Source organism: Pan paniscus, chromosome 15, assembly GCF_029289425.2.
Source record: "Pan paniscus chromosome 15, NHGRI_mPanPan1-v2.0_pri, whole genome shotgun sequence".
Taxonomy (NCBI): domain Eukaryota; kingdom Metazoa; phylum Chordata; class Mammalia; order Primates; family Hominidae; genus Pan; species Pan paniscus.
This window is the reverse complement of record NC_073264.2, coordinates 39,033,615-39,051,903: the sequence shown is the minus strand read 5'-3', so window position 1 is coordinate 39,051,903 and position 18,289 is coordinate 39,033,615. Positions and strand designations below refer to the sequence as shown.

The window sequence follows — 18,289 nt, the reverse complement described above, 5'->3', positions numbered from 1 at the left end:
TGCACAGAGTGAACATTAAAATTATCAGGAACAAAAATATTTAATGGTCTCCAATGTGGCAGATGGCAGATGGGAGTAAAGTGAAACATTTTAAAGTCAATCCTTCATGGAAAGGATATAAATTCTGATTGACTCTTGATGTGCTTAAATACATGCCAGATATTTTTAAATAACCATGAAAATGTAAAATCATGAATATATTATATCCAGACTACTGAATTTTATTTTTTAAAAAGGAAAACTGAAAAATATAAGTTTAAGAGAAGGAATAACAGGTGAAAATAAAAAAGACAGCATCAAACAAAAAATAAGTTAAATTTGCTTTTTAAAAATAAGAGCACATAGATCTGTGCATCTAAATATCATTTCCCATTCATTACAACCAGGAGTCTTTGAAGAAAGAGTCAATGCCAGTTCCGGTGAAATGAAAATGTCAGGTGAGCTTGAGCTATCTTTTTGTGCCAGAAAGTACTGTTGGATCCTTTCTCTCCTGGTCATTGGGAGTGGACAACCACCAGTACTGATTTTCTTTCGGACTACTTTTCTAATGGGTTACTCCATGGTCACCAGTTCTCACTAATTCTTCCTATTCCTGCTACAATTTCACTTCTTTTAAAACAATTTTGCCTACCTTCAACTCCCTACATTCACACTTTCCTATAAACATAGATAGAAAAATATATGCCCATACTTTGTAAACAAACATATAGTTTAAAAAACATTGCACTCATATTACAGACTCCCTACTGTGTCAGCTCAAGTAGAAGTAGACGCCAACAGTATAGGATAAAATGAGAAGGTGCAGGAGTAGGCAGGGGGAACCTTCAGAGCATTATGCAGATTTGACATCTCTGAAAGGGGATGAGAGAGGAAGGATTAGGTAGAGAGAGCTTCAGGCCACGGAGCAGTTCTAAGAAAGATTCAACCAGGCTGATGAAAAGTCCCTGAGCCAAAATTGCCCATGAAAGCAATCACAATCAAGCAGGAATGCATCTGCTCTAGCAACCACCTTGTGCTCAGTCCCTGGCTGGGAGCAGCCCCAAGGAAGCATGGCCTTGGAGCAAATGCCATGTTAGGTCTGCGGGACAGCAGCTGGAAGCCACCAGTCAAGTATGCCCCCTCAGCAGATTTTCTTGAAGCAGATGTGAGCATCATATTTTCACGGATGCCATATTGACTTATGCAAATTAATATTCACCAATCTTCTGCATGAAGGCAATCTTTTAATACACTTTATATCATTAACTTTCTCTTTCTAGCTCATGACATATTTTTCAAAAACAATATGTAAGTATTTTCTTAAGTAAATGAAAAGGTTAGACTGCATTATTAAAAAATGCAAATATATATGATAATCTTCTAAGATTTGAAATATACATACACTTTGACTAGGAATTCCAAACAGAAAAATACACATATGTGTGCAAAGATATATATATTCAAGTATTTTAAGTGAAAAAAAAAAGATGTAGAATAATATAAATTACAACTCCACAAATGTAAAAGTATTAATTTGCACACACCTGCATGACATAAATGACAATGAAAATGTCTGAATGGATATACGAAATGCATTTAACAATGGCCAACTTCAGGGAGAATAGAACTGGAGAAGGACAGCATTAAGGAGGGGGAATGCTCTTTATGTCATATTCATCTTTATTGTTTGAATTTTTACTACAAGTAAGCATTCACATACCACTAGTGTGATTTCTGAAGTAATTGTAATAGCCCTTGCCACTCTGAAAACAGCACAGACAGTAGGGAGTTAACAAAAGAGAACAGAAATTTTAAATAAACAGAAACCACAAAATAAAATAATAATAGTAGGACCAAAACACCATATGTTACTTATATGGCACCTCTAAAACAAAACAAAACAAAAACAATAAGAAGTATTAACCTAAAAATATTTCTGAACACAGAGAAAAGAACACAGGGCTAGACATACTAGAGTAGAATTCAAGCACGGAATAGGCCAAACTGGACCATTTCAAATCAGTAAGAGACAAAACTCATAATAAAGACAAAACATCTTCTAATCACAGAAAGTAAAACTGTTAGTAACAAGTGGAGAATTTTTTTTTTTTTTTTTTTTTTTGGTAGTGATAGGGTTTCATCATGTTGGCCAGGTTGGTCTCCAACTCCTGGCCTCAAGTGATCCACCCACCTCAGCCTCCCAAAGTGCTGGGATTACAGGCGTGAGCCACCATGCCTGGCTAACACATGGAAAAACTGACAAAGCATAACTTCATTGAAAATCCATATTTAATTAAAGTCTTTATGAGATCAAATGAAATAAATATGCCACATAAAATGTAACAATATTACAGTATAATAGTTAAGTCTATTATTATTTGAGCACCTACTACTTATCGAGCAATGCACCATATAGTCTCTCATTAAATCCTCAAAAGACCCACTTGGCAAACAAAAAAAACTGAGACTTCATGAGGTTAAAATAATAGTACGAGGTTACCCAGGAAGTAAGTGGAATTCAGATTCAAGACCATCTGATTCCTAAGGTGTGCTCTGCTTAGTCTGGCCACAATATCAAAGTGATAACAAATAATACCACTGAATTAACTGAGAGATATTGGGATATCTAGCACAACCCAAAGCAAATATCCATAAATTCCAAGAAACTGGTATTTTGAAGAATATATTTTCTTATGCTAATAAGGATTAAGAATAAAATTTAAACAAAATAATTCCAACAAGTTTTTAAAAAATGTTTAAACACTATGGTGTATCAAAAAGAAAAGGAAAATTGCAATAGAAATTACTTTGAAAATAAATAAAGACACTGCAAATGAAAAGGTTTGAAATAAGGTCAAGTACACAGAAGAAAACTCATAAATTACTTATATTATTTTTAAAAAAGAAGAAACATGAAGAAATTAATTAAGTTTTCAGCAAAAGAAATTAGAGTCTGGGCGTGGTGGCTCACACCTGTAATCCCAGAACTTTGGGAGGCCAAGGTGGGCGGATCACAAGGTCAGGAGATCAAGACCATCCTAGCTAAAACGGTGAAACCCCATCTCTACTAAAAATACAAAAAATTAGCCAGGCATGGTGGTGCGCGCCTGTAGTCCCGGCTACTCGGGAGGCTGAGGCAGGGGAATTGCTTGAACCTGAGAGGCAGAGGTTGCAGTGAGCCAAGATCGCACCACTGCACTCCAGCCTGGTATTAGAGTAAGACTGTCTCAAAAAAAAAAAAAAAAAAATTAGAAAAATACCAACATAGAATGTCAACATGCTATGGAAAGCAGAAAGCCAATAATCAAAAATATGTTAAAAGGGAGAAGTAACAACATTGAATTAATAATTAATACAAAAGGTTTTTGGTCAAAGATGGTGGGTTAAACTCATGTGTTTTTCCGGTTGACTGGCCATGATATCTAATAGCCAGGGAACTATGTATTATATATCTTTCTAAAAAAATAAAATAAAAGGGATGGTGTTATACTGGTATGAGTATACTAGTCTGACAAACATAGGGAAAGTATTTAATTTAAAAACAAATGAAAAAAGAAAAAACTACTTTCTAAAAGTTCTACTCTAAGAAAAAAATATCAGAAACACCATCAGAAAGGAAAAAGAAAATGATGCAATATTAGAAAGGAATATTAAAACTGACAAAATATATGCAACTCTATGTACATAACTTATAAATCTCAACTAAATACATAGCTTACTGTAGGAATATGTTGCCAATTGACAAGAAAAATAGTAAATATGAATAAGCTAAGAATTAGAAAAGAAAAAATTTTAATTATCAAACAATTACCTTACCAAATGGCTCAGATGAGTCCAAACAGTGAGCTCTTCCAACTTTTCCATTATTCCTAAGCCATATCAATTTCAGAATATTAAAAATGATGAAATGCTATCCAGTTAACCTTATAAAGAATAGCTCTGATAGCAAAGTCCAACAAAGGGAAAAAAAATACACTACACAGATATTTCACCCATGAGTATATATTTAAAATTAAAAATAAAATATGGCCTAACAGAATTCAACATAATATTTAACAATAATACACTATGAACAAGTAATCCAAGAAATGCAAAGATATTTCAATATTAACATTCTAAACACATAGTATCAACAGGTTAAATATGAACAAGACTCCATCCATGCCTTGGTTGCAGGAAAGCTAGGAGATAAATTGATGACCCCATTTCAAGCAACAGCATACATGAACTGAATTTCTTCATATTAATCTTACCTCTGGCTTTATTATGCTATTACTCATGTTATGTTTTCCCCACAATTTCTTTAACTTTTTTGTTTTATCCTTTTCTGATATATGTGTTTTCGTAAGCTGCCTACAGCGCTGTGCAAATAAAATAATCCTGAATGCCACTAAAAATTTATGTACAATGATGCTCATCACTGAAATATTGTAAAGAAAAAAAGGAAAAAGCAGAAAAGAGGAGGAGGAAGAAGGAGAAGAATTTTTACAAACCAAAGAAAATGAACCAAAAAGTGGGCAGCAATTCTCTGTGGGAGAAGAATAATAGGTTATTTTGTTTTATTTCTCCTCATTTTTCTAATTTTTAAAATGATCAGTATAACATAAAATGAGAGTAATCATACTTCTTTAAGGGAAGGAAAAAGATTACCACATTTGGGTATTATTAAATGTTTTTAACATTAAATTAATTTAAAATGTGATTTTAAAAACAAATGAAAATACCATGAAGATCTCTAAACAACTGAAGTAGCTTTATATCTTGAACTCTCAATCAAATAAAACATTCTTTCAAAAAGAAAACAGAATATTCTTCTTAACTAGCTAAAGTCACATGGATAAGTATAACATTTTTTAAATATACATACATAATATATAAAACTATGGCCAGGCATGGTGGCTCATCCCTGTAATCCCAGCACTTTGGGAGACCAAGCTGGGTGGATCACCTGAGGTCAGGAGTTCGAGACCAGCCTCACCAACATGGAGAAACCCCATCTCCACTAAAAATACAAAATTAGCCAGGTGTGGTGGCACATGCCTGTAATCCCAGCTACTCGGGAGGCTGAGGTAGGAGAATTGCTTGAACCCAGGGGGCGGAGGTTGCGGTGAGCCAAGATCGCACCATTGCCCTCCAGCCTGGACAACAAGAGCAAAACTCCATCTCAAAAAAAATTATATATATATATATATAAATTTTATATATATACATATATACATGTATATATATACACACACACGAACATATAAAATTATAAATTTATAAGTATGTAGGTATATATTTGTATACATACAATTATTTACATATATAAATAACTTCTGTAGTGACATCCAATTAATCCTAATTATGGCAATAAATGGTAATTTACATAAATGTCCAGTAAAATTGAATGTCATAGCCAATTATACAATTTATTTATTAAATAATAACAACAACAATAATAGAGAAAACCCATTCAGTATGTTACCTCATATTTTGGATATAGAGTTTCCTTCATGACAGATTCTGGAACAGAGAATTTAGGTGCAGCTGTATTCCAAAACAACTTCGTGAATTCTGGATAAGCACACATCTTTGAAAATAACATAAAAGGTTATTAGAAATGGTAAGAAATGGCCTTGAGAGTAAAAACTCAATCTCCTGTCAAAATTATTTTTAGTTGCTGAGAATTTTTGGTTCCACAGCTTCTGAAAATATGGATAAGAATTTTTTTACAGCCATCAGGTTAGCAAAAATGTAAAAGTCTGCATTACCAACTGATGCTAAGGACTTGGGGAAATTTGTAGAACACGCTGGAGGCCAATTGGCCATATCTAGTAGAGTAGAAAGTGTACGTGCCACATCTTCCTGGAATTTAACTTCCAGCTATATAGTGTAGGCAAATTCTTGCACACATGCATGGGGAGATGAGTATGGGATATTCACAGAGCATATGAAATAAAAAATTAAACCAAATCTAAATGTCCATTAATAGAGTAACATAAATAAAATGTGGTATACTCATAAACACTATAAAACACACTAAAACACAAAAATTATGATCTAGAGATGGATCTTAGAAGCATGGTATTGAGAAGAAAATAAGCAAGTTTTAGAAAGAATCATATAAAACTATGTCATTTATATAAATGTATCCAGAAAACACAAAAAATGTATTATTCATTGGTTAGGCTCACGAATACATCTAGTAAAGTATAAACTCATGGACTGGAAAAACTACTATAATTGTACCAGTAACTGCTGGGTATGGAGGAAGAGAAATGGAATTAAGAAGTACAAAAGGCCTTAATTTAATAATTTTTAAATTTTTATTTTAAAAAACATGAAACAAGTATGACAAAATGTTAACATTTCCAAAATCTTACTAACATATTCTCAGGTGTTTGCTAGTTTGGTTTCTGTATTTCTTTTCCAAATAAAAATTAATCAGGCCTAGGGGATTTTTTTTAGGGATGTGAAACTATTCTGTATGATCTGGAATTGTGGCTACATGACATTATACATTTTTAAAAACCCATTGAACTTTGAAGCACAAGGGGTGAATTTTAATGTAATGTAAATTTATGCCTACAGCCATATCACCCTAAATATGCGTGATCTCTCCTTTAATATGAATTTTTAAAAATCATTTAGGAGGTCAGGAGGAATCCCACGATGGAATGCAGAATGTCATAAAACAATCTAACTGTATTACAAACGTATGAAACAATCTCACCCAAGGGGGTGGGAGGAAAAGTTGTTGACCTTAGTTACTTTGGAAATGTGTACATAAAACCAAAGGCAAAAGGAACTGTGCACATAGCATTATACATTAGGTAATAAAGTTGTATCCCACATGATTATGAATTAACAATTCTGATACTTCTATGCACGTGCACTGGCACTGAAAAATTTAATAAATTGAGGGAGAATTATGGAAGCCTGGTTTGTCACTGCTGGAGTAGAAGTGCAGTAGAAAAAAAGGAAGGAAACTAGAATGACCCATGAGGTAGATTAGAGTTAGATGCATCAGTAAGAACTCATATTTAGCTTACTATAGATACAGATGTTTACATATAGAAATATGTATAGATACATGTATTTATTTATACAAGTTTGTGTACACACATATATTTCCTTGCTTTGACAGCTGACAAGACCTAGAAGCAACAATGCCCAGTAGAAACAAACACACCTACTGCCTGGATCTTAGTTTTTAATTATATTCCCCAATAAAGAGACCCAGGGCTCCTTGTTGAAATGGCTGATTCTAGGACTGGGACAGGAAATATGCAAGATGAACCTAGAATATCTAATACTGCCAAAAATTAAGAAAGTGTTCTTAAAAAAATCCCACAATGATAGGGTGTCAAAAGAGACATAGAAGCCATCTGAAGGAGTTCCCAATGGCCAAAGATCAAATAATTTTATCAAAACTAATAATAATAATGTAGTACTGTATTACAACTCAAAGTATAACATAAATATTCACAAATCATACTGATATAAATAAATGACTGAGTAAATAAATGAATGAGAAGAATAGACACACTTCCTATATAGAAGAGTTCTAATAAATTTTTGTAGACACTCTACCCTCAAAGAGGTGGAGCATAACCCCCCACTTCTTAGGTGTGGCTGTGTGTGGTGACTTTCTTCTGAATAATATGGAAAGGGGAAAAAAAGACAGACTTTAAATGAAGAAACCTGGTAAACACTACCTAGCCAGGTGATCGAGGTTAACATCAACACTAATAAATCATGTCGATAGTATATACCCCTGATACCTGATGAAAATGGCACTTTTTAATTCAGTGGTCTTCCTCCAAAAATCACATAATCGAATCAAATCAGAGAAACATCATGGCTGGGTGTTGTGGCTCACACCTGTCCCAGAACTTTGGGAGGCCAAGGCTGGAGGACCATTTGAGGCCAGGAGTTCAAGACCAGCTTGAGCAACATAGTAAGACCCTACAAAAAAATTTAAAAATTAGCCAGGTGTAGTGGCATGTGCCTGTAGTCCTAGCTACTCAGGAGGCTGAAGTGGGAGGATCACTCGAGCCCTGGAGGTCTGCTCTCAAGGGAAAGTACAGATGCACCTTCAGGAGAGAATTTATTAAATTAAACTAGTAAATAAGACTAACCATGGTAAATTGGTTCCCCCAGCAATGCTCAGAACTTTCTAAGAAGAGTCCTAGGAAAATATTAGAAGCAACAGGGGTAGTAGCTGCCAGAACTTGAAAGGACAATGGCTGTTGCATAGCAAACTGAATGATTAACTCTGCATCCTGGGTTAATTTGTGTTTCACAGTTCCTGCATACCTCCTAAGGCCATGATGCATAGTACGAGCTGATGCAATAACTCTTGTTCATACTGATGACCCAAGGTCAGAGTATTCTGTTCACTAAGGGAAAGAGACATGCAAATTAGTTTCAGGGTCAAGTTAAATTTCATTTAAATGAAACCTAAGGCAGAATATCAGTTTTCAAAATGTAGTCTGAGACCCTGGGGGAGATTATTTGCCTTTTTCACTATGTTAACATTTGCACTGAGGGGAAAAAATATATATATATATGTATATGTGTATATACATGTGTATATACACATGTGTATATATGTGTGTGTATATATACATATATATATATATATATATATATATGGTGAAACTCACAGTGCCAAAGCATGAATCAAGACAGCAGCACCTTAAAAATGCCCACCAGAAAGAAGGAAAATTTTTAATTTTATTCAATCTCCACACATCTTAATATTTAATGTGATTAAATGAGAAATACAAACAAAATATATCTGTGGCCATGGTGAAGTATGATGGCGGTTTGGAGGAAATGCATGTGTGCTATTGTTTGAGTTGTGAACTGAACTAGCCTCCATTTTCATTTAAGAAAACAAACATCAAACCATGTTCATTGAGAGTTGGGTATACGGCAAGATTTTTCTTGAAAAGGGATGAAGCAAACTGGTCACTTCAAATAAAACACCCGAGTGTATTTGTGACAATGAAAAAAATTGAGCTTTTCAACAAAAATTAGAATTTTGGAAAACATGTGTCCCTTACCATGAGTTTGCAAGGTTCCCAATGCTAAAGAACTTTTCTGACAATTTTAAAAATAAGCTGAAATGTGTCAACATTTGAAGAGTTAAATAACTGAACAGTATTTTCCAAATAACCAACGTGTGATGTTATTTGAAATAATCCATGAGTAAAACAGCCATTCAAAGTACAAGATAAAACAATAGATTTTAACATAATAAAGTATGAAAGTCATCAATACAGTTTCAGATTTCAATTGCAACAAGCTTTTTTATTGTACAAATCATCATGTAACAATTATCTTTTTAACTGAGGCTACATTTTTTTTCTTATTTTTCTTTTTTTTTTTTCTGTTCCACTGACCACAATTTCTTTATTAGGCTTTTTATTTTGAGATAATTGTAGATTCACAGGCAGTTTTAAGAAATAATACAAAGATATCCCATCTTCCCTTTATCCAGTTTAGCCCAAAGACAACATCATGCAAAACCATAGTACCATATCATAAACAACATGTTGACATGAAACAGTCAAGCTACAAAACATTTCCATCATCACAAGGGATCCATCTTGTCCTTTAAAGTCATACTCATCCTAACCCCCATCCTGAAAACCTGGAAACCACTATTCTATTCTTTATTTGTATAATTTTGTCATTTTGAGGAAGTTATATAATGAAATTACACAGTATGTAATCTTTCAGAATTGGATTTTTCAGCCCAATTCTCTTAAGATTCATTGTTATCACATGTATGAATAGTTCATTCCTTTTTATTGGTGATTAGTATTCCATCTATGGATGTACCACAGTTTTCTTAACCCACTGAAGGTTATCCAGAGTGTTTCCTGTTTGAGGTTTTTTGTTTTTTTTTTTCACTGTGCAACCTGCTTCAGTGTTCATAGCTCACGGGTAAGGAGGCTGAGCAATGGTTCAAGGCTGCAGTTTACTCTGGCATGGGTACACTGTGAGAAGCCCACAGAGAGTTTGGCTTCTCTTAATAAAGCTGCGATGAATTTTGTGTACAAATTATAATGTAATTATAAATGTTCATTTCTGTAAGGTAAGCGCCCAGGCATGCAATTGCTGGGTTGTATGCATGCCTGGACAGACACTTTATCTTACAGAACTGCATGCATACTTTGGGTTTTTTTCTAATTACCAAACTGCTTTCTAGAGGGCTGTACCATTTTACCTTCCCAAAAACAATATATCAATGATCCTATTTCTCCTCCACTTCCTTATTGGCATTTGGTGTTATCACTATTATTTTATTTTAACCATTCTGTAGTAATATCTTATGGTGGTTTTAATTTGCATTTCCCTAATAGCTAATGATGTTGCGCATCTTTTCATATGCTTCTTTGCCATCTATATATCCTATGTGGTGAAATGTTTATTAATGGTTTTGCCCACTTTCCAGTTAGATATTTTTATATTGCGTTTTGAAAATTCATTATGTATGCTAGATACTAATTCTTTACTGGATTCGTGTTTTGCAAAATATTTTCTCCGAGTCAGTGGCTTGTATTTAATCCTCTTAACAGGGTCTTTTGTAGAGAAAAAAAATTAATTCTGATGAAGTCCAATTTATCTATTTTTCCTTTTACAAATAGTGCTTTTGGGGTCAAGTGTAAGAATGCTTTCCCTAGCCCTAAATCCCAAAGATATCCTATTTTTTTCTACAAGTTTAATAGTTTTATATTTTACATGTGTCTATGAATTATTATTTTAAGTACATTTTTTATAGGATGCAAGACTTAGGTCAGGGTTCTTTTTCTGGCTAAGGGATGTAAAATTGATTGAGCAGCAATTGTTTGAAAAGACTATCCTACACCATTGAATAATTTTTGCATTTTTATAAAAAATCAGTTGTGCATATCTGTAGGAGTCCATTTGTGCATTTTCTACTCTGTCCCACTGATCTATAGGCCTGTCCATCCACCAAGACCACACCATCTTAATGACTGTAATATAGTAAGTCAGGAAGTCAGCTAAACTGATTTCTCCCATTTTATTCTTCTTATCCAAAATTATTTTAGCTCTACTTTCTTTGCATTTCCATACAAACTTTAGAATACTCTTGTTTACATGTACAAAAAAAAAGCCTTGCTGGAAATTTGACAGGAATTGCTTAAATCTGTGTATCAATTTGAAGAGAAATGACATGTTTACTATCCTGATTCTTCCAATCCATAAACAGGGAATCTCTCTATTTACTTAGATCACTTTTATTTCTTTTATCAGCATTTTGTAGTCCTCAGCATCTAACTCTTAAACATGGTTTGTTAGATTTACACTTAATTATTTCAGTTTTTAACAATTATAAATGATACAGTTTTAATATCAGTATATATTTCAGTACATGTTCATCTATAGACACATAGAAATATAATGAATTATTCATGGTTTTTTTTGTATCCTGTCACTTTACTGAGCTCAGTTATTAGTTCTGTGAGATTTTTCTTGTACAGATTCCTCAGAACTTATTTATTTCTTTATTGACATGGGGATCCCACTGTTGTCTAGGCTGGAGTCCATGATCACGGCTCACTGCAGCCTCAACCTCCCAGGCTCAGGTTATCTTCCCACCTCACCCTTCCAGAAAGCCCTAAGGCCATGGGACTACAGGCACACACCACCATGCCCAGCTAATTTTTGTATTTTTTGTAGAGATGGGATTTTGTCATGTTGCCCCAGCTGGTCTCAAACTCTTGGGCTCAAGCAAGCTGCCCACCTTGGCCTCCCAAAGCGCTGGGCTTACAGGCATGAGCCACTGCACCCGGCTGATTCCTCAGAATTTTCTATGTAGACAGTCATGTCATCTGCACCTACGGGCAGCTGTATTGCTTCTTTTCTGGTCTGCAAGCTTTTTTTCCCACTTCTTGCCTTAATGCACTGCCTAGAATTTCCAGCACTATGTTGAATAAGAGTGGTGTGGGGAAACAATCAGGCTTTCACCATTAAATACTATGTTAGCTGTAGGTTTTTGCAGCTGCTCTTTATCAAGCTGTAGAAGTTTCCCTCTATTCCTACTTTTCTGAAAATTTTTATCATGAAAATGGGTGATGAAATCTGTCAAATGCTTTCTCTTCATTGATTAATATGATCATGCAATTTTTCTTCTTTATTCTGTTAAAATGATGAATTACAGTAGATTGACTTTCCAATACTGAGAAAGCCTCAAATCTCTGGAATAATTCCCTAAAGTCCTGGTTGATAATTCTTTTTATGTATTTTTAATTCTATGACCTAACATTTGTTAAGGATTTTTATAACCAATATTTATAAGGAGTTGTCTTAATCTGTTTTGCACTGCTATAACAGAACACCTGAGACTGGGTAATTTATAAAGAATAAAAATTTATTCTCTCACAGTTCTGGAGGCTAGAAAGAAGTCCAAGATCGAGGCACTAGCATCTGATGTAGGCCTTCTTACTGTGTCCTCACATGGTGGAAGGCAGAAAGGCCAAAAGGGAAAAAGAGAGCTGAACTTGCCCATTTCTAATAGCATTCTTCCCACCCATAAGGGCCTAATCACCTCTTAAAGGTCCCACCTCTCAATACTGTTACAACGACAATTAAATTTCAACATGAGTTTTGGAGGAGACAAACATTTGAACCATAGCAAGGATATTGGTCTGCATTTTTCTTTCTTTCTTTCTTTCTTTTTTGTTTTTTTTACTGTCTTTGTCTAGTTTAGATACTAGGGTATTACTAGCTTCAAAAAATGAATTGAGAAGTCTTCCCTCCTCTTATTTTCTGAAAGAGATTGTATAGAATCGCTGTTAATTGTTCCTTAAATGTGTGGTAGAATTCTCTCTAGTAAAATCATCTGGGCTTACATATTTGGGAGAAGGGGAATGTTCTATAAATCAATAATTCAATTTCCTTAATATTTATAGGGCTATTCAAATAATCTATTTCATACTGGGTGAGCTGTGGTAGTTTGTGTTTTTCGAGAATTTCTTCACGTCATCTAAGTAATCAAATGTATGCATGTGTAGAGTTGTTCATAGTATTCCTATATTAATATTTTTATATCTGCAGGGTCTGTAGTAACATCTCATTACATTTATAATATTGGTAATTTATGGCTTTTCTTTTTTTCTTGTCTTGCCAGAGATTAATTTCAATGATCTTTTCAAATGACCAGCTCTTTCTTTCATTAAGTTTCCTTACTGTTTTTCTGTTTTCAATTTCATTGATTTCTGCTTTTATTCCTTCTGCTTGTTTTGGGTTCATTTTGCTCTTTTTTTTTTCTTTGGTTCTTAGGTGGGAGCTTAGATTATTAATTTGAGACTTTCTCTTTTCTATTGAAAACATTTAGTGCTAGAAATTCTGCTTAGCTATGTCCCACAAATTTTGATATGTTGTATTTTCATTTTCATTCAGTTCAATGTATTTTTAAATCCCTTGAAACTTCTTCTTTAACCTATAGATTATTTATAGCTGTACTGTTTAGATTCCAAGTGTTTGGAGATTTTTGTTATCTTCCTCTTACTGATTTCTAGTTTTAGTCCATTATGGATTTGCTCTATCCTGGTATATGTTTCATGGCATCTGAAAACAATATGCATTCTGCTTTTGTTGGGTACAGTGTTCTATAAATTTCAACTGGAACCTACTGGTTGATGGGGTTGTTGCTGATTTTCTAAGTGTTCTATGAATTTTTGAGAGAGAAATGCTGAACTCTCCAACTATAATTGTGGAATTGTCTATTTCTCCTCTCAGTTCTTAGATTTTGCTTTGCATGTTTTGCAGTTCTATTGTCTGATGCATATATTTTTTAAGACTGGCATGTCTTCTTGATGTGCTGACACTTTTATTACAATATAATGCCCCTTTGTGTCTCTGAGAACTTTCTTTGCTTGGAAGTCTATCTTATCTGATATTAATATAGCCATTCCCACTTTTCTTTGAATGGTGTTTGTGTATTTTTAACCCTTTTATTTTCAAACTGGCTATATCATTATGTTTTAAATTTGTTTCTTGTAAATATTATATATCTGGGTCATGTGTTTTAATCCATTTTACCACTCCGTCATTTAATTGCTAAATTCAAACCATTTACATTTAAGTTAGGGTTTAAGTTTGTCATTTTAGATTTTGTTTCCTGTCTGCTCTGTCTGGTTTCTTTTGTTTCTCTGTTTTCTTTTTCCTGTCTTCCTGTACATTACTTGAACATATTTTAGAATTCTTTTATTTATTTATAGTGTTTTTAGTATATCTCTTTGTATAGCTTTTTAATTGTTACTCTAGGTATTACATTTTATAAATATAGCTTACCACAATTGACTGAGGGTATTATTTTACTAGTTCAAGTGATATGTAGAAATCTCACCTCCCTTTATGTCTCTTTACCCTTTCCCATTTATAGTATGTCTTAAATACTTCCTCTATATTCTGTTACAACCACATCAGCATGATAAATTTTGCTTCAATGGACAAACATAACTTAGAAAACTCAAAAGGAGAAGGAAATTTTATTGTACTTACCCATATTTTTGCTTTACATGTGCTTTGTTCCTTCTACATATTCCTGGATTTTTTCTCTTATCATTTCTCTCTATTTAGAGAACTTTTCCTAGCCATTCTTTTAGGTTAGGTATGCTGGCAACAAATTCTCTTCGTTTCCTTCTATCTGAGAATGTCTTGATTCCTTTATTCCTAAAGGATATTTTTCTGGATGTAGGATCCTGGGAACACAGTTGTTTTCTTCCAGCACTTGAAAAATGTTCTGCCACTTACTTCTGGCCTCCATCACTTCTCATGAGAAACCCATTTCCATTCAAATTGTTTTTCCCCTACAGGTAGCATGTCGTTTCTTTTTCGTTGCTTTCTTTATCTTAATATAATGCCCCTCTGTGTCTCTGAGAACTTTCTTTGCTTGGAAGTCTATCTTATCTGATATTAATATAGCCATTCCCACTTTTCTTAGATTGATGTTTGGTTTTTCTTTATCTTTCATTTTCAGAAGCTTGAATATTATGTGGTTTGGTCTATATTCCTTTGGATTTTTCCAGTTTGGGATTTGCTCAGGCTCCTGAATCTATAGCTTTCTGCCTTTTGCCAAACTGGTAACTTTTCAGACATTATTTATTTCAATACTTTTCAGTCTCTCCCCATCTTTTGTGATAACACAAATACTAGATCTTTTGTTATAGTCCCTCAATTCCCCAAGGCTGTATTGGCCTCCTAGCATGTTAATAGATATAACTCACATAAAAAATTATTGAGGTCTTCAATAATTTTTTTTTGAGACAGGGACTCTCTCTGTTGCCCAGGCTGGAGTGCAGTGGCACAATCACGGCTCACTGGAGGCCTCAATTGCCTGGGCTCAAGTGATTCCCTCATCTTAGCCTCCCAAGTAGCTGGGACCACAGACGTGTGCCACCAGGCTGGGTTATTATTTTTAGATACGAGGTCTCGTTATGTTGGCCAGACTGGTCTCAAATTCCTGGGCTCAAGCAATCCTCTCGCCATGTCCTCCCAAAGTTCTGGGATTACAGGCGTGAGCTACCACACCTGGCCAGCCCTCAATAATTTTTAAGAGTGAAAAAAGTCTCCTGAAGCCAAAAAGTTTGAGGACCTGTGAGGTACAAAAAAACTAATATTAAAGAAAGTTCTTACTTCCTCTCCCAAGACTTCCAAGTGTGGTTTGTGAGCACGCTCTCTAGTTCCTTGTGCCAATTCAGGTGGTATCCCTTGCGGTGTCGGAGGACTATGGACATATTCTTGGTTGTCATCCATAACAGGAATTCCATACAATATTCTACAATGTGATAAGAACAATAAGTTTGCTTTTTAAGTAATTGACAAAGTATAAGGTGTTTGCCCTCATTTCATAACTCCACTGAAATAAACACATGGACATTTGACATCTGCACTAAACAGAGATTGTGTAGAAGTCAGATAATCCAAAATGAGAAATAATCCAAAAATGCTAATATCTGGTTCTTAATACATTTTAGTAGTAATATTTATGATGGTTTTGTTTCATTATACTGGAATAATAAATTCACCCTATGAAAGTCTAGTTGCTAAAGAGGTTAAAAAAAAAAAACTTCTCTACCTTCTGATCTCTCACCTACTCCCCATTCCAAGCTCACACTTACACACAAAGTTTCATTTCTTGGGTGGGGCAAAGCATCAGCCTAAGCAGAAGTACCTTCTCACATTATGGTTCTCCCTTCTTGCTGAGATGAACAGAAAACTGTGTAGGCATCAAGTCTTTCTTCTAGGCTACAAGCTACATATACATGAGAATATATATGGAACAAAACTTATCAATAAGAGATTAAGCTAAACAGATGAGATAAATCAAAATTTGAAAGTAAATGTGTCATTAATTACTGACCTACAGACTGGCTTAAAAATACATTAACTTTTGTATTATAACACTTAACTGTAAAATAAATATAAAATGAACATAAAGACAAAATATCTAAGAATATATACACAGTCATGTGCCACATACATAATATAGATATATCAATTTCACATTGAAGCATTTAAAGCTACTGTTCCCTCTAACTTATTGATATACTATTATAGGAAGAAACACTTTACGAGTTACCAAATGTGAAAACTAAGCATACAAAAACCCAACTGATTTCAGTTGTTTAATAATATACTGAAATCCTCAAATCCCATGATACCTGCTGTTAAGAAGTAGACCCACTCAGAGGCAGGCTGAAGAAGATATGGCTTTGTCAGAGTAGAGTCATGAATAAAAGCTTCCTATCTTACCTACTAAAATACCTGAATTCAAAGAGAGGTTAAAACTCTACTCCCAGCAAGGTGAATACCACTGCCACTTAACACCCATTCCATCCTCCTTCTGATGTGCTTTCCTGAACTGCCAAGGATGGAGAGGTAAAACTCTCTTGGCCAGGCATGGTGGTTCATGCCTGTAATCCCAGCACTTAGGGAGGCTGAGGCAGGCAGATCACTTGAGGCCAGGAGTTCAAGACCAGCCTAGCCAACATAGCAAAACCTCGTCTCTACTAAAATACAAAAATTAGCTGGGTGTAGTGGCACACACCTGTAGTCCCAGCTACTCAGGAGGCTGAGGCACAGTTGTTTTAACTCGGGGTAGAGGTTCCAGAAGCCAGTGTTCTAGATATTATTTGGAATCCACTAACCAAATGCAATTAGACGGCAGAAGGTTCTAATGTTTCTGTTGGCAAGTACAGTCATGACAATGTTGAGTTCTTCTGTAGCAGTGTTCCAGTTATGACTTTGTGAGTTGTGTTTTTTACTTGTTTGTTTTTTGCCAGTGAGCATGTCAAACAGACACAGTGTGGCTCCAGAGTCCAAAGCTGTGACAGTAAAAGCTACTTAATCCCTGAATCTCAGTTAAGGTGGTATGTTGCCAGTGCTGGCTTCCAGATTTGCCGCCTTCCTGTGTCAGGAACAGCAGCACCCTAGGCAGCCAGTTAAACATGCTCTGTGAATCATCCCTGGGAGATCTCCCTACCTAATGCCCCATTTTTCTAACCCTCTCATTGATTTTAAAACACCAAATTCCCATTACTAAGTCCCTTTTTGCTTAAAATAGCTAAAGCTGTGATACAGTTTGGCTGTGTCCCCACCCAAATCTCATCTTGAATTGTAGTTCCCATAATGCCCATGTGTTGTGGGAGGGACCCGGTGGGAGGTAATTGAATTACGGGAGTGGTTACCCCATAGTGCTGTTCTCGTGATGTGAGTGATTTATCACAAGAGCTGATGGTTTCATAAGGGGCTTTTCCCCCTTTTGTCCATCATTTCTCCTTGCTGCCACCATGTGAAGAAGGACATGTTTGCTTCTCCTTCCACCATGATTGTAAGTTTCCTGAGGCCTCATCAGCCCTGCAGAACTGTGAGTCAATTAAGCCTCCTTCTTTTATAAATTACCCAGTCTCAGGTCTGTCTTGATTAGCAGCATATGAACAGACAAATACAAGATGTTTCTGTTTTCCGAAGCTGAATTCCAGTGTATCCAGGAAAACAAAAGAACAGGGGAAGGTCTAGGGACTAAGAAAATGAGCCAAGTGAATACAGACATCAGGATCAATAAGTATTTCTAAGATAGGTTGGGAGGAGAGGGAGATGGTGATGAGGAGAGCAGTGACTAAGAAGTTATCTAGAAGCACTGCTCTACTTTTCTCTGGCTCTATGCCAGAAACAGGATAGTAAAAGTCATTTACAACTTATTGTCTTTTGCTCTTTCACATTCCAAAAACACACTAAATAAACAGAAATATGGATTGGTTGGAAGAAAGTGAAGGTCATCGGA

General features: G+C 34.9%; 1 protein-coding gene and 1 non-coding gene across 2 annotated transcripts in view; both read right to left on the bottom strand.

The window, feature by feature from the left end:
• The window catches only part of TTC6 (tetratricopeptide repeat domain 6), a 233,531-nt gene that overhangs the window by 113,084 nt on the left and 102,158 nt on the right, over positions 1–18,289 (bottom strand). The window contains exons 7-8 of the mRNA XM_055097529.2: positions 15,640–15,781; positions 5,447–5,551 (exon numbers count right to left, since the gene is read on the bottom strand). Coding sequence (XP_054953504.1) covers positions 5,447–5,551; positions 15,640–15,781 — 247 coding nt within the window. The remainder of the gene's footprint in view (positions 1–5,446; positions 5,552–15,639; positions 15,782–18,289) is intronic.
• LOC112437100 (small nucleolar RNA SNORA42/SNORA80 family) lies at positions 9,883–10,016 on the bottom strand. The gene has a single exon (XR_003025762.1). It is a non-coding gene; the product is annotated as a small nucleolar RNA SNORA42/SNORA80 family (small nucleolar RNA).